At 39.4% G+C, this 27,704-nt stretch overlaps 1 protein-coding gene across 1 annotated transcript in view; it reads left to right on the forward strand.

Moving 5' to 3' along the window:
* Nucleotides 1-24,525, forward strand: part of SHC4 (SHC adaptor protein 4) — a 123,901-nt gene extending 99,376 nt beyond the window's left edge. The window contains exons 9-12 of the mRNA XM_047075141.1: nucleotides 1,108-1,168; nucleotides 9,704-9,883; nucleotides 16,296-16,549; nucleotides 23,526-24,525. Coding sequence (XP_046931097.1) covers nucleotides 1,108-1,168; nucleotides 9,704-9,883; nucleotides 16,296-16,549; nucleotides 23,526-23,681 — 651 coding nt within the window. The 3' untranslated portion in view covers nucleotides 23,682-24,525. The remainder of the gene's footprint in view (nucleotides 1-1,107; nucleotides 1,169-9,703; nucleotides 9,884-16,295; nucleotides 16,550-23,525) is intronic.
* The last annotated feature ends 3,179 nt before the right edge of the window (nucleotides 24,526-27,704 follow it).

Genomic DNA, 27,704 nt, shown 5'->3' on the forward strand with positions numbered 1-27,704 from the left:
CTTCAAAACCCAGCCCCCCACCCTTTACCACCCTTGCTCTGCCCTTGGCCTTGCCCTTGGTTTCTCCTCTGGCATGCCACTTGTATACACAGTCTTCCAGCTTCTCTGTCTTCAGCCATTACTTATCTCTCCAGCTGTAGTGCCATAAACATTACATTACTTGTTTATGTAAGATTGAATTCAGCATTTTCTCCTTGACTCCAAACCAGATTCCTCTAGTGACTTACTCATGTTTAATTAATGACACTGCTGCTGTTTCATTAATCTGCAGTCTTTTGTTTATCTCACACTTTGGACTCCATGTCAACTCAGTCTTCAAGACTGAAGATTCTACCATGAAATCTTTTGATAGAATTTACCCAACCTCTTACATTACTCTTGTACCTTTCTAAGTTCTGGCCTTCATGTGCCCAGATGATTCTGAAAGCCCCTTCCTTGTCTCCAGTTTCATTCTCTCAAACCCTTCTGCATGGTACTGCCGGATTAATCTTTCTAAAGGATAGATGTTGCCCTTCTCAAAGGCATCAGTGATCCCATTCCATTATTGAATTGTATATATCTATATATATCTGTATCTATCTATATCTATATCTATATATCTATATATATATATTAATGCAACCCTTTGATGGATGACATTTTTAAGGATGGAAAGTGAGCCCGGCACAAACCTCATTAGAGTAGGGCTCCAATCTGCCAATGCACTGTTAGATAGAGGCTTGCTAAATACTGAGAGTTTATACAAGTGTCCTGGAAATCACACTTTCACAGTTTCTGGCTGAGACTTGGATTGAGTCCTGGAATAGGACCTCCCTAACAAAAGCAGTGATGCTCAGGATGCAGGCCTTACATCAGCAGCCTTTACAACCAGCTCTGCCTCAAACCCACCTCTGCAGCCCCCGCACAGTGCTCTATCTTAGGAGTCTATGTTCCCCATGCAAAATCTCACCTTCCTTTTGTTACCTGTCAGACACTAACTATGTCAGAAAGTGGAGCTGTCTGCTGTATTCTTCCAGGACTGTTATTAGTGTTTTGTTTGTTTTTTTTTGGCAAGTTTATGAACGTATACCATGTTTGTAAATGTCTCACAATTTGTTGTTCGTGCAGCCTGGAAACTCCAAGTGCAGCAGTGTGTACGAGAACTGTTTAGAACAAAGCAGGGCAATAGGTAGGTACAATTGTCCTTCCCCATCTGCCAGTCTTGTTGTTCCTTGTAAGTCATATGGTTGTGTGTGGCCTTGGCTCTGAAATACTTCATGGGAAAGTCAGGTGTATAATGCTTCAGCTGCATCCCACGTTCTGAGAGGCCCAGAATGCCACATGTGTGTCACTTGGGAGACTCATGGTTTCCCCTCACTCTTGTGTGCTTGACCACACTGTCATTCTACCTCCTGAGGTCTTTGATTGCTTTAACATCATGAAAAGTCTCGCTGAAAAGGTGTTTTCTCTGCTTAAAACTCAAGACAGCTCCACTTCAAAGAAGATCAGACGTTAAGCTAATGTGAAAATTGATGCTTGTCAAGTCCATTAGGATTAAGATAAAACTTTTTTTGTCTGCTTGGCATCGAAAACAAAAAGAAATCTGAAAGGTGAGAGTCCCAGTTAGGGGCCAACTACCCCACGTTTCCCAGGGCATTCAGTGTCTTTTTACTGGATGCGATAATTGATGTGGGGCACAACTTTTCCACAATGCAAATGTAGAACATCACCTCTCAGATTGGAAGTATGTTTTCATAAAATTTTGCTGCTAGTTAGTCATTTAATACTTATAAATTGCTGAAAGTACTTATTTCTTTGGGAAGCAAAGTTTTGCAGCATTAGAGGAGTGGATAACTGGATGATCTAAATAATACTGTGGGGATAAAGTTGGATAACCACACGTAGGGACTCAAATTAGCAGGAACTTGCCACCTACAAGGTAGTCACCTCCAAGAATACTTGCATACTTCTTATGGAATTATGCCAATGTAATCTATTCATTTTATTATTTTTTATACACAGGGGATACATGAGGATTTATTGTTTTAGGTACAGCTGTGATTACTACCTTCCTCTACCATGCAAAAATAGTAGGAGTAGTGAACTAAGACAGTATTGTTAATTATTTAAAAATATGGTTCGTTTTTAAAATTTTTTTTAATATATGAAATTTATTGTTAAATTGGTTTCCATACAACACCCAGTGCTCATCCCAAAAGATGCCCTCTTCAATGCCCATCACCTACCCTTCCCTCCTTCCCAACTCCCCCCATCAACCCTCAGTTTGTTCTCAGTTTTTAAGAGTCTCTTATGCTTTGGCTCTCTCCCACTCTAACCTCATTTTTTTTTCCTTCCCCTCCCCCATGGGTTTCTGCTAAGTTTCTCAGGATCCACATAAGAGTGAAACCATATGGTTATCTGTCTTTCTCTGTATGGCTTATTTCACTTGGCATCAGACTCTCCAGTTCCATCCACGTTGCTACAAAGGGCCATATTTTGTTCTTTCTCATCGCCACGTAGTAGTCCATTGTGTAAAAAATATGGTTCTTTTTGATAGACATTAAAATTCCTCGCCATTCTTTAAAGTTACTTAGAATTTTAACCTTTTAGTAATGTGACTACAACAAATTAATGGTAAGTAAAAATGTGTTTTTACAACTGTGCTCCCTAAGATCTGTATTCCTCCCACCTTCCCTCCTTTTCCTTATTTGGAAATCCCTAACCTACGGGTTTAAAAGTCAGGAACCTACCACATGTGCCCTGTAATATTATAATCATTTTGTACCTGTGCTGAGGCTCACTTGGAAATATCTCCACATGCTCTTTGATCTCATTCTATATTCTTCATTTATTCAACACATCATCTGTGACTACAAGGACCTCTTTAGAGTCTGGCGCTGTGCTAGGTGGCAGGGATGGAATCACAACTGGTACTCATATCATCTGTAGTTTAACAAGTAAGACACACCTAAATCAAATGCTTACAAATAGATGGATGTTTCAAAGCCTAAGATGTTATGGGAACAAATACCAGGGAAACCTAACTTAATCTGAGGGGCTCTATGGGTGTCTAGGTTGCACAGTAGGTTAAGCATCTGACTTGCAGCTCAGGTAATGATCTTGAGGTTTGTGGGTTCGAGCCATGTGTTGGGCTCTGTGATGACAGCTCAGACCCTGGAGCCTGCTTCGGATTCTGTGTCTCCCTCTCTCTCTGCACCTCCCCTCCTCACCCTCTGTCTCTCTCTCCCAAGAATAAATGTAACTTTTTTTAATCTGAGGGGCTCTAGGGGGTCTCCCTAAACTTACCTCTACAACAAAACAACCAAACCAGGACCTGAGGGATGAATGGGAATTATCCAGGCTTAGAGAAGGAAATGGGAAAGGAGGGGAGAGAGAGGGAGAGAAAGAGAAAAAACAGTATGAGTGGGAACCAGCATTCCTGGTTTTTCTGGACTGTGCCAGGACCACTTCCCAGATCATTGCACAGAGAGAGTACGGAGGCGAGATAGATGAGTCTTGGACATAGGATAGAACCCTGAGGAACATTTATAAAGGAATTAATAGATATAGAGGTATTGTTTCAATCTTATTTAAGACATTTCTTTTTGTAAGTGTAACCTTGTCATAGAATCCAGTTTATTGTTTCTATTTACCTTGGTTTTATTTCTCCTTTAAACCAACAAACGATGTAACCCCTTATTCTTTCATGGTTTCTATATGCCCTAAGCCAATATAAGCAAATCCAAACTTATGAACAGACTTTTTTCATAAACCTTTATTTGGAGTCTGGAACATATTTTTCTAGAATTAATTCCAGAATTAATTTTAGCCATGATGGCTATTTCCTAGATAAGTACACCACGTTCTACTGTTCTGGTTTGTCTGTACTGAAGCTTAAATGTATATTTTGTGATGACAAACACACCAATAGAAAATTCTATAGTAAGTGCCTGTTCTTCAGTTGCACTCTGACTGTGGGATAGCCTGGAACCAGTACAGAGCTGCCTTCCTTGTGGTGGCCCTAAGGTAACAGCTCATAGCTGGGAACCTTTAAAGATCTTGGGCTGGTGAGAGATGGTGTTTGTGGTTTCGAAAAAGTCCTCCAACTGCATACTTTCTTCCCCTGAAAATCATGGAGCTATAACCTTATTTCCTTAGGAAAGCAGGTTCCAGGGCGCTTGGGAGGCTCAGTTGGTTAAGTGGCTGACTTTGGCTCAGGTCATGATCTCGCAGTTCATGGGTTTGAGCCCTGCATTGGGCTCTGTGCTGACAGCTCAGACCCTGGAGCCTGCTTCGGATTCTGTGTCTCCCTCTCTCTTGGCCCCTCCCCTGCTCACACTCTATGTCTCTCTCTCTCTCTCTCTCTCTCTCTCTCTCAAAAATAAACAAGCATTAAAAACTTAAAACAAACAAACAGAAAAAGGAAAGCAGGTTCTAAGTTCCATCAGGGACCCAGAATGCTAGGAGGGATTGAAGGACTTGACCCTTGCTCCACAGGCCACAACAATCAAGGCTCCTCCTATTGTGGTAGGAAGGACTTTAGTACTACAATGTCCATTCATCCACAGATACCCAGAAATCAGATGTTCCTATCTTGAGGCCTGCCTGTGACTACTTGGGCATATGTTGAAAAACTGATCTGAGGGACGCCTGGGTGGCTCAGTAAGTTGAGCATCTGACCTTCGATTTCAGCTAAGGTCATAATCCCAGGGTCAAGGGATTGAGCCCTGCGTCGGGTTCTGTGCTGAGTGTGGAGCCTGCTTGGGGATTCCCCCTCTCTCTCTCGCCCCCCCCACCCCTCTCCCCTGATCACACTCTCTCTCTAAAAATAATAAAAATAAAAACTGATCTGAAATTCTTGACCAGTGAGCAATTTAATAGCAGTTGCCAGAATACCAAATGCATAATTTTTATGGCTTTTCCTAGAGTTTTAGACATAATCATTTGAGAAACACCTATGCAAATATTTTCAATAAGGTTTGGCTTTTTCCTCCCAGGACATTTATTTGTTCAAATACTGATTTAAAACTTGAATTCCAGTATATTATAAATACTGCAATAGGCTTCTGGTTGTTCAAGGAGTTAATTATATTTATCACCAGACTTATAAAAGATACCATTTCTTAATATTAAATTCCCTTATGGAGAAAATTAATTAGTAAAACAGAATAATGTTTCCCAGACCTCCAAGTTCAAATGGAAATATTGATATTTTTAATCAAAAAGACATTAAATTACCACAAACCCTAAGGGCCTGTACTTAAAAAACTTTGGTACTTACAGTGTATACCCTGTGTATAGTATGTATTTATTTTTTGCCACAAATCTTCTCTTAGGCAGCTTGGATAGGTTCTCAGAGTAATACTTGGCAAAAAGAAAGTTTGGAATGCATAATGGTTGTCATGTGTGGTTAAGCTCTCATCAACCACACACTTTAGCCAAGAAAGATTTTTGGGTATAGACTGAAATATAATATAATATAATATAATATAATATAATATAATATAATATATATATAATTTTTTTTAATTTAAGGCAACATTGCTGAGTTAAATGAAATAGTGCATTTAAAAAAAAAAGAGGAATGGTTGTTTTCAAGAGACACTGGATTTAGACATTGATGCTTTTGTATAATCATATGGGATGGTAAACCTGATGTGGTCGGTTCATGCCATACTCTGTGAGGGGCAGACGAGTCAGTGCCTTGTGCTAAAGGTTGACTCAGAACGTGGGTCAAATATGCTGAGAAAGGAAGACCAAGTGGACATTCATTATCTGTTTGTTCAGCTGACAAACATGAGCACCTACTTCATACCAGTCATTGAAGATGCAGAGTATACAACAGATAAATGGGTTCTAGTCTCTCCTTAAGCACTCAAGGAATTTGCAGTTTCAAGGTGAAGACAGACAGACAAGTAAACAGACACCTATAGTATGGAGGGCCCTTGAAACGGCCTGGGGGAGGGAAGGTCTAAGGGGGAGGCTTCTTCTTTTTCTTTTTAAAAATTTTTCTTAATGTTTATATAGTTTTGAGAGAGAGACAGGCAGAGAGGGAGAGAGAGACAGAGTGTGAGTGGGAGAGAGGCAGCGTGAGAGGGAGACACAGAATCTGAAGCAGGCTCCAGGCTCTGAGCTGTCAGCACAGAACCCGATGTGGGGCTCAAACCCATGAATCATGAGATCGTGACCTGAGCCAAAGTCTGATTCTTAACTGACTGAGCCACCCAGGTGCCCCTTCTTTTGTTTTTAATGTTTTTGTTTATTTATTTTTCAGAGGGAGAGAAAGAGAGAGCCTGTGCACATGAGCACAGGGGGTGGGCAGAGAGAGAGGAAGAGAGAGAATCTCAGCAGGCTCTGCACTGTCAGCAAAGAGCCTGACACAGGACTCAAACTCACAAACCACGAGATCATGAACTGAGCCAAAAACAAGAGTCAGATGCTTAACCAACTGAGCCACCTATGTGTCCCTAACGTGGAGGCTTCTTGAAAGAGATGGAATCTTAAAGGACAAATAGGAGTTAGGTACAGAAAGGGGAGGGAGGATATTGCAGCAGGAGAGAAGTACCATGTGCAGAGCCCCAGCATCAATGAACACATGTAAATGAGCAGATATTAACTATTTATCGAATCCCTACTACATCCCTATGAGGCAGGCACCATTCTCAGTAAGTGTCTCATCCACGTTCTTTCATTTAGTCCTCACAACCATATTTTAAGCTAGGCATCCCCATATTACAGATACGAAAACTGACGCTTAGGGAAGGTAAATAACTTACCCCAAACCATACAAACAGTAAGAAGTATCACAAGTATTTGAACTCAGGTCCATGTTGATTTTGAAGCAGACCTCTTACCACAGTTTTTCTTTAATGTTTATTTATTTTTTAGAGAGAGGGAGAGAGAGAGAACGAGTGGGGGAAAGGCAGAGAGAGCAGGAGACACAGAATCTGAAGCAGGCTCCAGGCTCTGAGCTGTCAGTACAGAGCCTGACGCAGGGCTCGAACTCACAGACTGTGAGATCATGACCTGAGCCAAGATTGGTCGCTTAACCAAATGAGCCACCCAGGTGCCCCACAACACTTTGATCGTAGTCTGCTTTCAGTACATTTTTATGAGCAGGCACTCCTAAATAAATGATAAACCAATCATGTATAAGTTATATACACATATGCTAATATGTTATGCATGTGTTATAAAACATACACAAGGGGTGCCTGAGTGGCTCAGTCAATTGAGCATCTGATTCTTGACTTTGGCTCAGTTGATGATCTTACAGTTCATGAGTCTGAGCCCTGCACTAGGCTCTGCACTGATAGCATAGAGCCTGGTTGAATTTCTGTCTCCCTCTCTCTCTGCCCCTCCCCCGCTTGCTCTCCCTCCGTCAAAAAATAAATAAAAATTAAAAAAAATTTAACACACACATGAAAATAGAAAATTTCAAAGTTAGAGTTAATGATAATAAACATTTTTAAAATGCCTTGATAATTACAGTGGCTGAATACTATTGTTAGATAATATCTCAGGGTCCAATATACATTTAGCACATTTACTGACAAAGAAAATAGACGTATGTCCACATTTCAAATCCTGATAATTTTAACTTTTGGGAGGCCAAGTTCCTATCTAATTAGATCATTCTTGTTTATAAGCTCATAATACAGCCAAGGAGGAGTTTGTAATAAGAGTAAAAGAATGACCTTCAATCTTTGATATTTGCGGTGATCTTTTAGCCACTTGTCCATTTATGGGCGTAAGTTTAAACTAGATAACATAATTCATAACCAAGCAAATGGACACTGCCATATGTTGCACAATGCAACAAAGAAATGAAGTGCCCTGACCACCCCTGCTTCTTTAGAAATCTCACTCTTCCCTCAGGGGTATGACAGGGGACACGGTGATGTGTAACAGCTGGCAGACAGGCCAGGAGGAAAGGAGGAGTAGGTAGTAAGCCTGTAGCCTTCTGACTGGGCTTCCCCTGTTTGGTGTGCCCTTGGGTTTCCATATTTTATGTTATAAAAATTATAGCACTGCTCATCATGATGTGAAATCCAGTATAAAGTTGGTCCTTTCTGAACCACATCCAGGAGTTTAAGGACTGAAACAATAGAAAAACTGATGTTTTATGGTAAGACAATGGAATGTCAGTGTCACCACTTCAGATCAGCCTGGTGGTGATCTTGTAGCACATCTGGCCAAAAATATAAATGTACCTGTTTAAATGGAAAAACAAAAATATTCTATCCTGGCTTTCTGAGGACAGAACCATCTGGATGGTACAAAATACTTCATGCACCAGGTACTGAAATACGGTGCTAATATCCATCCATTCAGTAACTATTTTTTGTCATATGTGGCAAGCATGTGTTAGGAGGCAGGATCTCTGTCTTCATGGAACACGCAGTCTAGATGTAGTACAGGTATTAAACAAAATGACATAATAGAATTATTTGCTCTTGTGATATGGCCTTCAAAGGTGAACAAACTTCTAGGAAAGCAGAGAGACTTAATCTAGTCTGAGAAGGTCAGAGAAAGCTCTGTTGAGAAAGAGATGTTTAAACTGGTACCTGAAGGGTGAGGGTGATGGAGAATGGTGAGGGAAAAGCATGTCAATCAGAGAAGATGGCCTTGAGGTGGAGATTAGCCTCCAGGAAGGTCAGTGTGACTGAGGAGCACAGGGGTGCAAGGGAAGCTGGGTAGCCAGGACCAGGGCTTGGGGCTTGTTGGAGAGTTTGATCTGTATCCAAAGAGCAATGGGAAGCAGGTAAGGGGTTTTTAAACCGCTGAAAAATATTATCAGGTTTTCAGTTGTAAAAACATCATTTTGGCCACAGTATATGGAATAGAATGGAAGATGAGGGGACAGAGTAAGAGGGAAAAAGGAGATATCCTGAGGGGTGAGTTCTTCTTTCCATTAAGTGCCAGAATAAATGTCAACAGTTGGTTCAAGGCTCAGCTTGGCAAAACAAAACTTTGGGCATAGGGAGAGACAGACTTTCCATTCTTAATAATTATGTAATGAGTTTTTTGAAAAGCAGTTTATTTACTTATTTATTTTTTATTTTTAAAATTTTATTTAAATCCAAGCTAGTTAACATATAGTGTAATAATTATTTCAGGAGTAGAACCAGTGATTCTTCACTTACATACAACACCCAGTGCTCATCCCAACAAGTGCCCTCCTTAATGCCCAGCCCCCATTTAGCCCCTCCCCACACCCACCTCTCCTCCAGCAACCCTTAGTTTCTTCTCTGTATTTAAGAGTGTTTGGTGGTTTGCCTCCCTCTCTCTTTTTATCTTATTTTGAAAAGCAGTTTAAATAATAGATATTCAAGTTCTGTATGGCACGTGTGTTTTCTTGGTTCCTGGACTGCGGCCTTGAGCAGTGTTGTGTGTAGTTTGTGCTGTTTGCTAGACAGCTGGCTCCCTTTCTTCTCTGGCTGTTCCTCTCCTGGGTCTTCCTGATTTGTTTCCTGTCTGGTGTTGAAGCAGTGGGTCAGCAGAGGGATGGGGAGGGAAGGCCTGGGAGGCCAAAGAGATGGTGCTTTCCTTCAAAGCCTGGTGCTTATCTTGTTTTTACAGGTCAAATCTAGAGGTCAGTATTCAAATCTGTATAGGATGAGGGTGGCTTTTCCCTTCCTATCAATTCTAGACTCAAACACAATTTTACGTGTTGTTTACAAAGTAAAAACGTGATCCATTGATCATTAACTAATCACTACAGGTAACGCACAGGAGAGAGGAGGGCAGTGCCAACGAGATGCCTCATTGATGAAGCACACGTGTCGAGTGGATTTCCTCAATGACCCCTGCTACATAAATACACAGGGTCTTCAAAGTACACTTGGCTCTTCCCCAAATCAAAGCTCAGCTCACTCCCTGGGGAGCCCGTGGCACCGTCAGAGTAAGTAGCTGTTCGCCATCTGTATTAGTTTCCTGTGGCTGCTGTAACAAACCACCACAAACTGAGTGTCTTAAAGCAGTGAAAATTTATTCTCTCACAGTTCTGGAGGCCAGAGGTCCTCAATAAGACGTCAGCTGGGGTGGTTCCTTCTGGAGGCTCTGGAGGAGGATCCACTCCATGCCTCTCTCCTAGCTTCTGCTGATGGCTGGCAATTCTTGGTGTTCCTTGGCTTGTGGACACATCAGTTCTCTGCCTCAGTCTTCACATGGCCTTCACCTCCATTCTCAAACCTCTCTCTCCTGTCTCTTCTAGGACAATCCCTTTCTCTTCTAGGTGAGCCCTAAAGCCAGGAAGATCCCATCTCGCAACCCTTAACTTTTTTTTTTTTTTTTTTTTTTCAACGTTTATTTATTTTTGGGACAGAGAGAGACAGAGCATGAACGGGGGAGGGGCAGAGAGAGAGGGAGACACAGAATCGGAAACAGGCTCCAGGCTCCAAGCCATCAGCCCAGAGCCTGACGCAGGGCTGGAACTCATGGACCGCGAGATCGTGACCTGGCTGAAGTCGGACGCTTAACCGACTGCGCCACCCAGGCGCCCCTCGCAACCGTTAACTTAATTACATCTGCAAAAACCCTTTCCCCAAATTAGGCCACATTCACAGGGACTGGGGATCAGGATCTGAATGTATCATTTTGGGGGGGGCCACTATTCATCTCACTATACTGGCTCTCATTTTCAGGAAGACTATTTCCTTGGTCTCATTTTCAGGGAGCAAAAAGGATTCTTTCTTACCTCAATCTTGTACCACAGTTAATTTGGGAGATATTGTGGATTTCAAGGTTTGGGGTCTTTGATGTTGAATAATCTTTTCAAATACTTTAAACTGGGTCCCAACTTTTGGTTTTCGCTGCATGCTCTTGCTGAAGGAAGGATGGTCAAAGCCAGGAGATAATTTTGAATTTGTGGGCTTGTGTGAGGAACAGTGACCATTATTTGGCTCTGTTGAGTGATGGTTTTAATTTTATTCATTTCGAAACTCCTTGGTAAGTCATCTATGGAACACTAAAATAAGATGGCTTCTTTCTTCAGCCATATACTGTGAGTTAAATGCAATAAGACAGATACCATTTTCCTGCTAAATTGCTTCCAGGGGTAAATGCATACACAGTAACATAAATAAATAAAAGCAAAACAAACCAAAAGCCTACGATCAACTAAAAAATAAATAAATAAATAATGCTTTTTATAAAATATTAAAGTGTGTTGGGTTCAAATTTGGGTGAACCACATTTGGTTCACTCCAAAGATGGAGAACCAGTCCTTTGGAAAGTCCTTTTGCTAGCCCATGTGTGTGTGTGGTGTAATGGAATGTTTTTCAGCCATAAAAAAGGATGAGATCATGCCATTTGCAACAACATGGACAGACCTAGAGGGTATTATGCTAAGTCAGAAATAAGTCAGACTGAAAAAGACAAGCACTATATGATTTCACTCATATGTGGGCTCTATAAGGAAAGGAAATGAATAAAGAAACAAAAAGCAGAATCAGACCTATAAATACAGAGAGCAAACTGATGGTTGCCAGAGGGGATGTGAGAAGAGAGTTGGGCAAAATGGGTGAAAGGGAGTGGGAGAAACAGGCTTCCAGTTATGGAATGAATACATCATGGGAATAAAAGGCACAGCATAGCAGGAAAAAATCTTTATAATGTAAACAAAGAACCTTTGTCTTTTGTCATGGACAACTCAATAATATGAAAAAGTAAAATCAATGTATATTAACATTCCTGTCATTAGTTGAAAGTAAATAAGGCCAGCTTTGTCCAAAATTTTAATGTCAAAATGCATTTTTACTGATTTCAGCCTTTTTGTCATCCTTTTGCCTCTCCCGGACTTGGAGGGAACATGTTTAAATAAAGGCTTCAGGTACTTCTTCAGTCTTTATTTCCTATTAGGATATAGTGTACCATAGCCCTCCTGGCCCCCCTGATGCAATTGTTCTCTCCAAAAAAATTAATTCCAACTCTAAAAGTATAAATAATGTTGATTTAATAAAATGAAATAAGATAGAGTAGGGATAACCTTATACATAAATTTCTGCAAAATATCTGAAATATACTTTTTAACCTTTCCTCCTTAATGTTTCCTGATATTTCTTTCCTTACTTAGGCATACTTAGCTTCCCTTTTCCAGTCAAAAGCTTACTGATTAGTTCAGTAAAACAAAATAAAACAAACAAAAACAAATCTTGAGGCATGAGTGTAGTATCTCCCAAGCATGCCTTCTGGGCTCCCCAATTAATCCTATCACACTGTGTAGGAAAAGCTCAACACAATCTTTATTTTCATCAAACTTGGCAGAAGGGAATTACTAGTATTGATACTATCTAATTTTTTTTAAGTTTATTTTGAGAGAGAGTATGTGCAAGTAGGGGATGGGCAGAGAGAGAGAGAAGAAGAGAGAGAGAATCCTGAGCAGGCTCCACACTGTCAGTGCGGAGTCCAACTCGGGGCTCAAACTCACGAACTGTGAGATCATGACCTGGGCTGAAATCAAGAGTCGGACACTTAAGCAACTGGGTCACCCAGGCACCCCTTTAAGTTTATTTATTTTAAGAGAAAGAGAAAGAGAGAGAGAGCACATGTGCATGCACGCAAGTGGCAGGGGAGGGCAGAGAGAGAGAGGGAGAGAGAAGAAAGAGAGAATCCTAAGCAGGCTTCGCATTGTCTGCACAGAGCCAGACTTGGGGCTCAATCTCAGGAACCTGTAAGGTCATGACCTGAGCCCAAATCAAGAATTCTGTGCTTAATTGACTGAGCACCCAGGTACCCCTGTTTTCTTAATGGAGGTATTAATTGCGATGAACTTCCCTCTTAAAACTGCCTCTGCTAGGATCTCATAGGTTTTTTTCATTTTCATTTGTCTCAGGATATTTTATGATTTACTTTTTTATTTATTCTTTGACCCGTTTGTTGTTTAGTGACATGCTGTTTAATCTCCACATATTTGTGAATTACCTAGTTTTCTTGTAATTGATTTCTCATATCAGTGTGGTCAGAAAAGATGCTTGATATGATTTCATTTTTAAAAAATGTATTATGACTTGTTTGTGGCCTAACATATGATCTATCCTGGAGAATGTCCCATGTCCACTGGAGAAGAATGTATATAGTCTATTGCTTTTGGGTGAAATGTTCTGTCACTGTCTGTTGAGTCAATCTGGTCTAATGTGTACTTTGAGGTCGAAAGTTTCCTTACTGATTTTCGATCTGGATGATCTATCTATTGTTGAAAATGGGTATTGAAGTCCCCTACTACTACTGTATTGCTGTCTATTTCTCCCTTCAAGTCTGTTAATATTTGCTTTACATATTTATGTCCTCCTATGTTGGATGAACAAATCTTTGTTATTTTCAATTGTTTTATAGTATTGTATCATATGAGTATATCATAGTTTATATAATCATCCCCTTATTGATGGACATCTATTTTTTCAGCCCTTTGTTAATATAATAATCATTTCTACCCCAAAATACCCAGTCACATGTGCTACTTAAAAATTGAATGCATCAGTATGCTGTCTTCACAGTTCACATTGGTTTCTTTAAATGTCTTATTCTTTATCACTGGGATTACGTGCAATTGTTTAATTTGATTTTGCTTGTCAGATATTTTTCTCTTCCTTAAGCCCTAGGCTCCCTGTCTGAGGTTTTGCCCATCAGATACTTATGGGTGTGGATATTCATATCTGTCTTGGGCTTTCCCAAATTTCTGATTGTGAAAAATATGTTTTCAGTTGCTATGGGAACTGCAAGATGACATGATTGCTTTCTTCTATGATTCCTATCACTTTTTTCTTTTTAGGTCTCACTTAAATGTAGAGTGGCCATAATCATGTTGCATCCTTGATCTTCACTACTTCTGAGAAAATATGTTATTAATTATATTAAGTCAATAACTTACTAAATTTTCTATGGGAATTTTATGTAAATAACTAGATTTAAATTATGATTATCTTTCTCAAAGTCAACATTATGTGAGAAAGGAGTTGCTAATAGGTAATGTGCCACAATGTTAAAGAGTAGTTGTATTTGGTGATGGGACCACAGGTGATTATTTTTCTTTGTTTCTCTGTTTCCCAGATTTTAAAAACAAGTAGCATGCACAACTTTTAAAATTAAAACAAATTAAAAAAAAATCTTTCAGATATTCTAGTTTTAGGAAAAGTAGATTTTCAGCAAATTTTTAGATGATTGAAATGTCCCAGCACAGTGTGTGCTATTCTGGTGCTAATCTGGGAAACTGTGTTAGGAAAATATTGTCCATATCCTCAGGCTGGCCCATGATCTGTTGCCTCTTTTCAAGATGATATCATGTCTGTTTTTCTTTTGTTTTGTCCTTGTCCAAAAGCTCTCCACCCTTATCTCAGAATAAACTGAAAGCCATCATGCATTAAGATGTGTGCCCCCACACACGCATGCATGTATCTCTCTTCCACTCACACAAACACTTTCCCTCTCACATACACAAACACACATGCAACTACTTATCAGAGTTCTCTATTATGCCTCAAAGCAAGCAGGACTAAGGCCAACTTCATTTATTATTTATCAAATCTGGACACGTTTTTTCAGACTTTTTCTGGCAACAATGGATAGACCTGATTGTGGAGGAGAATATTTTCAGCCATTAAATACAGACTCAAGATATTTTCAAAAAGACACATTTGTGAATGCTGCATCATAATCGTGCTATGCAGAGAGGAGTTCTTAAGTAGCGACAAAACTATAACATATTAACAGGAGAATTGGGTTATGTCTGCAGGGACTGGTTGCCTGTATCAATGACTTCATGAGATTGTCACGTGTAAGTTGTAGAACTTAGAGTTAAGAGGATTTCTCATTTGCAAGACCCTTGCATAAGGACATGGAAACACACTTCTGCATTTATAAAGATGAAGTGTGGCTTCTATGCAAAAGATCCTTTGCATTTAAATAGACAAAGTCTGATTTCTGCAGTTATTTTCCTAGTAAATTTGCCATGTAAACCATACAACTTTTACCTGGATTCAGACCTAAGAATTTTTATTACTTCTGGAGATGCTGTATATCATCCTGATAGCCTTGGTATTTTTTTTTAATGTTTATTTATTTTTGAGAGAGACAGAGAGACAGTGTGAGCAGGGGAAGGGCAGAGCAAGGAAGACACAGAATCTGAAGCAGGCTCCAGACTCTGAGCTGTCAGCACAGAGTCCGATGGGGGGCTCAAACCCACAAACCATGAGATCATGACCTAAGCTGAAGTCGGATGCTTAACCGGCTGAGTCATCCAGGCACCCCAGGCTTGCTCTTTACTTGGGACCATTGTAGGTACTGCAGAAGTAGAGTTGGCTAGACCACTTTTGATAATGGAAAGATTTTCACTTTTAAGGCAAGGGTTTTAGACTGTGGCGATTAAGAACCTGGGCTTTGGAGTCAAATAGATGTCATTTCAAACCCCAGATTTACAACATACTAGCAGTGTGACTTTGAGTCATTCATGTGGTCTTTTTAAAGATCCATTTCCTTGCCTGTCTAGTTTTGAGAACCGAACAAGATATGTGTAGAGCACTGAGCGCTGCCTATCATATATGATAAATGAGGACTGCATAATAATTATTATTACCATGAATATCAAAACACTATTACATGCCACCCGGATATACCTTTTCATCCCCTCTGCCCTCAACTCTAGAGAGTATTTGTTCTGCAGAACATTGGGGAACTGCATCAGACCATGGCCTCCTTGATGCTTTGCCTTATTTTACCTGATTAACTGTGCTTTATCCACGCAGGTGAGTGACACAAACACCAGAGTGGTCATTTACTAGGAATGCTGTGAGGTTCAGCATAGCTTTGAAGTTTTTGGTCAGAGGTATCTCTGAAGCACATTAGTAATTTGGTTTAAAAAATAAAAAGCTAAATACTAAAAAGTGGGCATAATCCAAAGTTACCATAGGCATTTTCAAAGAGTTTGGGAATGTGTTCAAAGTTATCTTTGATCCAGGTACTGCGTAAGCCTCTTTTTTCTTTAACATACAGCCCCTGGGACATAGAGTGCCTCTCTCTGCAGTTATGAAAGCAATTCTCGCAGGTCAGTCCCATTTCTCATCTGAAAGGAAAACTCCTGCACCTGGTCAAGTCTTTCCTGCCAACAGAAGCCAAAGGCAATGTTTGGTCCTACCATTAAATTAAAGCCTGTGGGAAGTTCTGGAAACAAAAACTCCATTTGTTCTAGAAGCAGCATTATTTAAACAGTGCATGACACACAGTAGGGCCTCAGGTTATATTTTCTGAATGAATGAATGAATGAATGAATGAATGAAGGAGGAGGTAGCTTGGTGATGCCTCTCTTTGTGTTTTGACTGTAGAAGCACCAGAAACTGTTCAGCCAGGTGCCACGGCCCAGCCTGCCAGCTCACATTCTTTGCCACACATTAAGCAGCAGCTGCGGAATGAAGACTGCTACCATGGCAAGCTGAGCAGGAAGGCAGCAGAGAGCCTCTTGGTAAAGGATGGGGACTTTTTGGTTCGAGAAAGTGCAACATCTCCTGGTCAGTATGTGCTAAGTGGACTTCAGGGAGGCCAGGCAAAGCATCTTCTCCTGGTGGATCCTGAAGGCAAGGTATCATTGACCTCTTATGTTTTTCACAGGTTGTTGTAACTAAGGTTACTCTGAATGATTGATCCCAAACCTGATATTGAAGCATGATAAGGCTAAGGGTTTCCTTTTTCTTGAACCCTCCAGTTGGAGCAGGAAGTGTTAACTAGAGGCCAGTGGAGGGGTTTGAGAGGGAACCACCCTGGAGGTTCAGGTAGAGGACAGCTCTGTCCACTCTTCTCAGTTCAATCTAGTGAATTAAATGAATACCTACTACATGGAAGTACAAAGATTCACAGTTGACTGTTGCTCAGTGTTATGTACATTGTCCTTGCTCTCAGGGCGCTTATAATTTCATAAAACAGATACTTAAATAATTATAACACAAGTGTGAATGACATAAGAATGGTTCAACCAAAGTATTATGGTATTTCTCAGCATAGAGGAATACTGTCTTTGAGGCACACTGAAAAGGCTTCTTGCAGGGTCTGACATGTAAGGTGAACCTTGAAGGACAGAAAATTTTTTAAAGGGGTACATTTGGAGAATAGGAAAGGAAGCACAGGAACAGACAGAGCAGAAGAATGATATTAAGTCGATAAAAGATGTATGGCTGGGCAGAGGATGCCTGTAGACAGAAACAATCCTGGGCAAAAGACAGTTAACAAAATGGTAATAGCCCTTCCTTATTAATAATTAGTTTAAATGTAAATGGATTAAGCTCCCCAGTCAAAAAATATAGACTAGCTGAATGGATATAAAGCAAGATCCAACTCTATGCTGTCTAGAAGAGACTCACTTTATTTTATTTTTTGCGTTTTTAAAATGTGTATTCATTTTTGAGAGAGAGAAAGAGAGAGAGAGTGGGGGAGGGGCAGAGAGAGAAGGAGACACAGAATTCAAAGCAGGCTCCAGGCTCTGAGCTGTCAGCACAGAGCCTGATGTGGGGCTCAAACTCACGAACCCCAAGATCATGACCTGAGCAGAGATCAATTCACCAGAAAGATATGACAATTATAAATGTATATGCACTCAACATCAGAGTACCCAAATATATGATACAAACGTTGACAGAACTGAAGGGAGAAATAGTAATACAATAATAGTGGGAGGTTTCAGTGCTCCACTTTTGACAATAGATAGAACCTGCAGTCAGAAGTACTTGAACAACACTATAGACCAAATGGATCTAACAGACATATGCAGAGCATTCCTCCCAACAGCAGCAGAATACACATTCTTTTCAAGCATACTCAGAACATTCACCTGTTAGATCACAAATACTAAGATGGATCACATGTTAGGTCACAAGACAAGCATTAGGAAATTAAAGAAGAATGAATTATACCAAGTATCTTTTCTGATCACACTGGAATGAAACTAGAAGTTAATGGCAGAAAGAGAACTGGAAAATTCACAAATATGCAGAATTAATACACTATTGAACAGCCAGTGTCAAAGAAAAAATTAAAGGGAAATTAGAAACTATTTGCAAACAAATGGAAATGAAAAACACACTGGATCTATGAAACACAGTGAAAGCAATAGGAAGAAAGTTGATGGTGATAAATGCCTACACTGAAAAAAAAAAAAAGAAAGCTTTCTAATAAACATTCTAACACCTCAAGGAACTACAAAAAGAACAAACTAAACCCAAAAGTAGCAGAAGAAAGGAAATAATTCAGATTAGAGCAGAAATAAGTGAAAGAGAATAGAAAAATAATAGGAAAAATCCACAAAACTACAAGTTGGTGTTTTGAAAAGATGAACAAAACTGACAAACCTTTAGCTAGGTTGGCTAAGAAGAGAGAAGACGCAAATAAATAAAATCAGAAATGAAAGAGGAGACATTACAACTGATGCCATAGAGATTAAATGATTATAAGAGATTAAGAACAATTATATGCCAACAAATTGGATAACCCAGAAGAAAGGGATAAATTCCTAAAAAATATGCAACCTACCAAGATTTCTTCATGAAGAAATAGAAAATCTGAACAGATGAATTACTAGTAAGGAGACTGAATCACTAATCAAAAACTGTTCATTAAAAAAAAAAAAAAAAAGCCCAGGACCAGATGGTTTCACTGGTAAATTCTTTCAAACATTTAAAGAAGAATGAATGCCAATGCTTATTAAGCTTTCCCCACCCCCCAAAACTGAAGAGGACAAAATACTTACAAACTCATTTTATGAAGCCTACCTTACCCATATACCAAACCCAGAAAAAGATACTACAAGAAAAGAAAACAGGCCAATATGCCTAATGAACATATATATAAAAATCTTTAACTAAATGCTAGCAAACAAAGTTCAGTAGTTCACTAAAATATCATACACCATGACCAAGTAAGATATATCCCTGGATTGCCAGGAAGGTTCAACAAAGGACATCAATCAATATGGCACACCACATTAATAAATGAAGAATAAAAATCATATCATCCCAATAGATGAACAAAAAGCATTTGATAAAATTCAACACCCTTTCATGATTAAAAAAACTCAAAACAACACTCAACAAACTAGGAGTAGAAAGAAATGACCTCAGCATAATAAAAGCCATATATGTAAAGCCTACAGCTAATATCATACCCCACATAAAAAACAGAAATCTTTTCCTCTCACCACTTTTAGTGGTGAAGTACTACAACCAACATAGTACTGGAAGTACTAGCCAGAGAAATTAGGGAAGAAAAAAGAAATAAAAGGCATCCAAATTGGAAAGGAAGAAGTAATATAATTGCTTCACAGGTGACAGAATCTTATATGTAGAAAATCCTAAATATTCCACAAAAATCCTGTTATGACTAATCAACAAGTGTGGCAGCATTGCAGAATAGAAAACGAACATACAAACATCAGTTGCATGTGTAAATAATAATAACACTCTGAAAAGGAAATTAAGAAAATAATCTCATTTACAATACCATCAAAAAAAGTAAAATACTTAAGAATAAACATAACCAAGGAGGCAAAAGACTTATGCACTGAAAACTTCAAAACATTGCTGAGAGAAATTAAAGAAGACACAAATGAAAAGACATCTCATGTTCATTGATAAGAAGATTTCATGTTGTTAAAATGTCATTAATCTACAGATTCAATGCAGTTTCCATCAAAATTCTAATAGCAGTTTTTACAGAAATAGAAGTACGATCTTAATATTCACTCAGAACCACAGAGAACCCAAAATAGCCAATCTTGAGAAAGAAGAACAAAGTTGGAGACATTACACTTATGGTTTCAAAGCTAGAGTAATCAAACCAATATAGTACTGGAATAAAGAGAGATATATAGATGGAACAGAATAGGGAACCCAGAGATAAACCTATTTATGTATGATCAAATGATCTTTGCAAAGGTTGCCAAGAATTCACAATGGGGAAAGAATACTCTTTCAGCAAATGGTTTTGGGAAAACAATATCCACCTGAAGAAGAATAAAATTGGACCTTTATCTTACAACCACACAGAAAAATTAACTCAAAATAGATAAAAGACTTATATGTAATATCTGAAACTATAAAACCCCTAGGAGAAAACATAAGGAAAAACTTCATGATTTTGTTCTTGGCAATGATTTCTTGGATATAACACTGAAAAATACAAACAAATGCCAAAATAGACAAGTGAGACTACATACAACTAAAAAAATCCTGCATAGCAAAGGAAACAATCAACAGAGCGAAGAACAATCAGAATGGGAGAAAATATTTTCAAACCATATATCTGATAAGGGGTTAATTTTCAAAACATATGATGAAATTTTGAACTCAGTAGCAAAAAGACAAATAATCTGATTAAAAAATGGACAGATGACTTGAATAGTCACGTTCCCAAAGAAGACATACAAATGGCCAGCAGGTATTTGAAAAGATGCTCAACAACAATAATCATCAGGGAAATGCAAATTCACAGTAAGATATCACCTCACACCTATCAGGATGGCCATAATAAATAACAAACAGGAGCACCTGGGTGGCTCAGTCAGTTATGAGTCCAGCTCTTGATTTGGGCTCAGGTCAGGATCTCATGGTTCATGAGATGGAGCCCCACATCGGGCTCTATGTGGAGTCTGTTTGGAATTCTCTGTCTTCCTCTCTTTTTGCCCCTCCCCTACTCACACATGTGCATGCTCTTTCTCTCTAAATAAATAAATAAATAAATAAATAAATAAATAAGTAAACGTTAAAAAATAAAATAAATAAATAAATATTAAACAAAACAAAAAACCAAAAAGATAGCAAGTGTTGTTGAGGGTGTACAGAAATTGTAACCTCTGTGTCCTATTGGTGGGAATGTAAAATGGTGTAGCTGTTGTAGAAAATGGTACGGAGTTTCCTCAAAAAATTAAAAATGGAATTCTCATATGATCCATATTTATTGGATGGGTATTTATCCCAAAAGAATTGAAATCCAGATCTTAAGGAGACATTTGCACCTCCATGTTCACTGCAACATTATTCACAATAGCCAAGAAGTGGAAACAAGTTATATATATGGAATGCTATCCAGCCGTACAGAAGATGACAGAGTCTGTCACATACTACAAACATGAATGAACCTGGAGAACATCCTTCTGATTGAAATAAGCCAGTCACTGAACAACAAATAATGCGTGATTCCACTTACATGAAATATCTAAGGTAGTGAAAACTCTTAGAAAGTAGAACGGTAGTTGCCAGGGCCTGGTGAGGCAGAGGCAATGGGTTGTTGTTGTTTACTGGGTGTAGGTTTCAGTCATGTAAGATGAAAAAGTTCTAGTGACCTGCTGTACAACATTGTGCTTAGAGTTTACTATATTGTACACTTAAAATTTTGTTCGTGAAGTTGGGGCCCCTGGGTGATTAAGTGTCCAACTTTGGCTCACGTCATGATCTCACGGTTCATGAGTTCGAGCCCTGCGTCAGGCTCTGTGCTGACAGCTCAGAGCCTGGAGCCTGCTTCGGATTCCCTCTCTCTCTGCCCCTCCCCTGCTCATGCTGTGTCTCTCTCTCTCAAAAATAAATAAAACATTTTAAAAAATTAAAAAAATTTGTTTGTGGGGTAGATCTCATGTTATGGTTTTGTTCTCTCTCTGTCTCTCTCTCTCTCTCTCCACACACACACACACACACAGAAGTGTGATTGGGGTCACAGCAGCAAATGTTTGCAGGGCCTGGCCTGTATCATAAGTGCGTAAAGCTGGGCAAATGGTGGAATGAACATAGAGTGTGGTGGGCTGTGATGAACTAACTGGGAAGCACATGTCCTGTGTAAGGGGGACCGTCACACTCAGCCTCAGTCAGTTGCTGCCATTTGGAGGAAGGGCCCAGTGTAGCCAGATTTAATTTTCCCAAAGAAACCGCAAAACTAAATTTTTATAGGAAATCTCCCCATTTTTGATTCAAAATACTTAAAAACTCTTTATTGGGCATCTCTGCCTTACCCCCTCCTCCCCCGCCCCCCCCCCCCCCCCCCAGCTAACTAAAACAGCTCCTGGTATGTTTGGCTAGAGAGTAGATAGTTTATAATCCCTGCACTGGAAGGTGTTTTTTTTTTTTAAGTTTATGTATTTTGAGAGAGCACACGTGGGAGGGGCAGAGAGAGGGAGAGAGAGAGGATCCTAAGTAGGCTCCACACTATCATTCGCAGAGCTCAATGTGGGGCTTGAACTTGTGAACCATGAGATCATGACCTGAGCCGAAACCAAGAGCCAGAGGCTTAACTGACCTAACCACGCAGGTGTCCCACCCCTGTACTGGAAGATTAATTTGACATTTGTATACAGGATTGATTAGAGAAGAATGTAATTAGGGGATCTGAGGTAAAAACTAGTGAAAGTCTGAACCAGAATGGAGGTAGGAGAAACAAAGAGAGGAGAGCAGAGTGAACTGGAATTAACAACACAGACTGGCAGAACTGATCAGCTCATGTGACGTGGGTTGGGGTTGAGATGAAGGATATAAAAATGTTTCCAAGTCTTGGTTTGATAAGTAAATTGTAAACGTTGTGCCCTTTTTCTCCTAATCCTTGAGTGTGTATTCCCTATGAACAGGGATATTCTCTTACATAGACAGTACAGTGATCAAAATCAAGAAATTTAAACATTGATACATTACCAGTATCTAATTCATAATCATATTCAAATGAGGTCAATTATTCCAATAAGTGTGTATTTTTTTAATACACTGAAAATCAATATCTAAGCAGAAATAAAAAATCCCTTGTAGAGAAGTAGCAGAATCACATAACAAGGTGTTCTCTGACCTCATGCCTTCCCACTCCCTGACAGTTCCCAGCCACCCTCCAAACAGAACTGTATTATGGCCCATGGAGTCATGATGGAGAGTATTATCTTCTGCCCATGCACAGGGTGAGGATACAGTAATACTGGGGAGGAAAGTCCTCGGGAGAAGGCAAGCATTGGGAAACTGAGTTGCTTTGGCATGCAGACGAGAAGTTCCATGTAGCAAATATTTATGAACCAGCTACTATGAAGAATGCAGGAAGGAGATAAGAATACCTATTGGGAAGGTCTGAGGAGGCTTCTTACAGGAGACAGGATTTGTGTTCAGCCTCCACGGAGAGGCAGGACTTCTCCAGAAGGGCCTGCTTCCTACAGACACAAGATATTTTGGAAGCAGTCTGCTTGCTGGGTCAAAATTGTAATCCTGGGATTCATGCTTGTGTATACAGTTAAATATTTATAGGAATGGTGACATGATAGAATATATCAAACAGTAACGTGGCAAACAGGTTGGTTGTAAATTTGAACTGTGTGACAAATGTTTACCATTTTTCTGACTGGGACAGAAAATTGCTTTAAAAAGGTAATGAGGAATGAGAAAATTGTTTACTAAGGGATATAGAGTTAGAAAGTACCTTTCCTTTTTTTCTTTTTTTCATTCAGCCCAAGTATCTCATTCAAGGATATGTCTGTTTTTCCTCCTGATTGTTTACATCTTTTAGGGAAGCTACTATCATTTAACCTAAGGACTTTGTGCTTCCTTTTCAAGGTAAGGACCAAGGATCATGTGTTTGATAATGTTGGCCACCTTATCAGGTACCACATGGATAATAGTTTGCCAATCATCTCTTCTGGAAGTGAAGTAAGCCTTAAACAGCCAGTGAGAAAAGATAATAATCCAGGACTTCTGCATTCCAACAAATGACAATATGGAAGTACCATCACACTGATATTTCTAGGAAGTTCATTTTGTGTTAGGATACAAAGATAATCCAAACTTGGTTGATAGATAAAATAGAGCACAATCTGAGAACTACATTTTCCCAAGAGCATCATGGACTATGTCCTTTATATGATAAAGAACTAACACAGATCGATCTTCAGAAAGTGAAAATCAGAAAAGGGGAAGAGGATTGGTCCGTCTGAGAAGAAATTATATGCACGGATGTCACTTTTTAAGGCCATATTGCATCGATAGCAAGCTAAAAGCACAATTAAAATTTCCCATGCTAGAGACTACCTGGATGAACTGCTGGGGCAGTGGTATGTGCCTTTCAACTTGATAATTTGGGGACATTTTCATATTGGGGAGATTAGTTCTAAGTGTCTTCATATTCTATAACTATAGAACTATTTGCCAAAAAAAAAAAAAGTTTTTCCTTGTTACAAAAATAAGACGCAATTTGCTTGATAGTTATTGACTTTATCAGATTTTCTGTTTAGTAGCACTTTCACTACAATGATCAAATAAATTTGACATTGAATTTGGATGGTGTCTATGCCGGTGGAATCAAAACAAAAGCCACTGAAAGCATTGGTCTGTTTCATTGGCCTGTCTCATTTACTAGCCAAGGGTTGGGGCCTAAATTCTTTGGCCTAGTATTTCTCAGTCTTTGCTATTTGGACACTTTGTATGCAGCACAGAGCAAGCTGAAGAACCCAAATCTATCAGTTATTTCTGATTCCATCGTGGTTCTCCCCCTTTCCTTCCCCTTCCCCTCCCACAAAGGAAGCTCATGCGTGCATGGATTTAAAATACGGCAGACAAACCAGTGTTCTTCATATTCAATATCCAAATTGGTTTCATTCTTATTAAAGTATTGACTCTATTTGAAAGTATGGAGAAATATCCTCTTGATTGGCTATGACTGAATCTACATGTATCCTTAGCATCTTTTCTAGATATGATCAGACAAAATGCAGAAGGGAGAAGACATATTGAATGAAGCAGTTGGAAGGGTTTGCCACATGTAAGTACACTGGTGATCTGAGGGTATAATTAAGTGTTGTGTAGAGAAAAGTGCTGGACAGTTTTCTCTATGTGACTGTGAGCGAGCTGCTAAACCTATCTGGATGCCCATTTCCTTGTCTATGAAATAAGGGAATTGGGCTAGGTGAATTTAGAAGTCTATCTCGGCTGTAACATAAGTCTATAAGAAGCAAATTTTCCATTTATTAGGGGTCAGTGTTGATAATCAGTTTGTGTCATTAAGACGAAAGCTTGAGCTTTTTCCTTTAGCCTGCATCTGTACTCCCAGAACAAATGGCACAACTGAAATCAACATTTAGGTAGCAGAGACCCCAAGCCTTTAGTCAAAGACATTGAACCTTTGGAGTGCTATCAGGATGATGGTAGAAGTGGATTTGGTTGTTTGGAGTAGAAGAAAACTACTTCAGTCTTTTAGTCACCTTTGCATATAATGGTTTGGCCATGACTTTGGCGTGTTTTTTTTAGCCCGAGTAATCTGGACAGTTGCCTTAACCCCACTTCATTTTGGCTCTGTAGATACAACTTAACCTTTGTAATCGCGATATATTTGCTAAGTTTTAAATAAAATACAAGAAAATTTTTTTGGGTAGAAATCATCAGAAACCAAGTGCACTGAACTCTAATATTTTTCTGTAAAGGTTTATGATTTTATTCTACTTCTACTGCCACTGATTGCATAGGTAGGTTTGTTTCCTTTTATACAACTAGAAAATAATGTCTCTTTCATCAGTTTTCCATATACCTTGGTTCTTGATTGTCCATCCTCACAAAGGGGGTTAGCATGAGTGTAGATCATAGAAATTTATGGGTGATCCAGTCACCTTTCAGAGACAGAGCAGGGTTGTGGTCTCAGTCTGTTTGAAAAGAGTGTTAACTGGGTCACAAGAAAAAGTTTCTGATACAAATAGATGCCAAGAGTATAAATGATGTGAGTAGCACATGGGCACTGGTACATGAGGCACCAGTACATGGAAAATCCGTGTTTGACTGTAATGTTATAGTAGTTAGATAAGCAAATAATGCACTTACCAAGTACCACAGACACAGTTAAACCAGAATGAAACAGCAGAAGAAATGTTTGATTGCATGCTATTTTAATGACACACATTTATCTTCATCTGTTTTAAAGTGGAAATCCATTTGCCTATAAAATACCTGTAAACAACTTTTCAAAAAAAATAAATGATTATTTCTTTGTGACAATTCACGGTATTTATGTCTGATGTTTGGGATGTGGAAAATTTATTTGCAGGTCCTGATCCTAACCGGAAACAGATGGCTCACTTAAATTGGGTAATTTGAGGAGAGTTGAATAAAGGGACTATTTACAAAGGTGTGGGCAGAGTATGGGGAAACCACCAGGGAGAATGAGGTGCCCTGGGGCCAGCGAATGGGTAAGTGGAGAGCACAGTAACAGAATCTGGAGAGAGCGAGCTGTGGAAAGACTGCCTTTTAGGAGGTGTGGCCTCCAGTGGAGGGACTCCCACAGCCCTGGTGACCCCACAGTGAGGAGGCTGGGGACATTATACTGAACGGAAGAAAGAGCCTTTTCAACAAATGGTATTGAAGTAATTGGACATCTGTAGGCAAGAGAACAAATCTCACACTTCACATAAACATTAATTCAAATGGATTATGGATTTAAACATCAAATGTAAAACTATGAGACTTTTAGGAAAGAAAAGCACAGGAGAAAATCTTTAGGATATAGGGCCAGGCAAAGAGTTTTTAGACTTGATATGATCCATTAAAGGAAAAATGAGTACATTGTATTTTATCAAAATAATAAATTTTTATTCTGTGAAAGACTCTGTAAAGAAGATAAAGGGCAAACTATAGACTGGGAAAAAATATTTGCAAACCACTTATCCGACAGAGGGCTAGTATCTAGAATGTATTAAAAAAAAAAAGCCCTCAAAACTCAACAGTAAAAACATCTCATTGGAAAGTGGACAAAAAACGCGAACAGACAATTCACTGAAGATACACAGATGGCAAGCAAGCACATGAAATGTGTTCAAAATCATTAGCCAGTCAGGTCAAAATCATTAGCTCACGGTTCGTGAGATCAAGTTCTGTGTCAGGCTCTGCACTGACAGCACAGAGGAGCTTGCTTGGGATTTTGTCTCCCTTTCTCTCTTCCCCTTGCGTGTGCACACACACACACACACACACATACACACTCTCTCTCAAATAGGTAAACTTTAAAAAAAAAATTGGGGGGACACCTGGGTGGCGCAGTCGGTTGAGCGTCCGACTTCAGCCAGGTCACGATCTCGCGGTCTGTGAGTTCGAGCCCCGCGTCAGGCTCTGGGCTGATGGCTCAGAGCCTGGAGCCTGTTTCTGATTCTGTGTCTCCCTCTCTCTCTGCCCCTCCCCCGTTCATGCTCTGTCTCTCTCTGTCCCAAAAATAAATAAACGTTGAAAAAAAAATTAAAAAAAAAATAAATAAAAAAATAAAAAAAATTGGGGCACCTGGGTGGCTCAGTTGCTTGAGCGTCCGACTTCAGCTTGGGTCATGATCTCATGGTTCATGAGTTTGACCCCCACTTCGAGTTCTGTGCTGACAGCTGGGAGCCTGGAGCCTGCTTCAGATTCTGTCTCCCTCTCACTGCCCCTCCCCCATTCATGCTGTCTCTCTGTCTCTCAAGAATAAATAATAAAACATTTAAAAAAATCATTAGCCAGTAAGGAAATGCAAATTAAAATCACAATTAGATATTACTATACACGTATCTGAATGGATAAATGAAAAATGTTGACAATACCAAATGCTGGCTCAATGAGGAGGAAGTCGGTCACACATCCATTCCTGGTGAAAATGTAAAATAGTACAGCCACTCTGGAAAGCAGTTTGGTAGTTTATTTAAGAAACTAAACGTGCAGCTAACATTCAACCCAGTAATTCTGCTGGGCTTAGATCACAGAGAAAAATGAAAAGTTACGTTTATACAAAAA

Source organism: Lynx rufus, unplaced genomic scaffold, assembly GCF_022079265.1.
Source record: "Lynx rufus isolate CCGP_SWC_20201006 ecotype Redwood Valley unplaced genomic scaffold, mLynRuf1.p SCAF_13, whole genome shotgun sequence".
Classification (NCBI taxonomy): domain Eukaryota; kingdom Metazoa; phylum Chordata; class Mammalia; order Carnivora; family Felidae; genus Lynx; species Lynx rufus.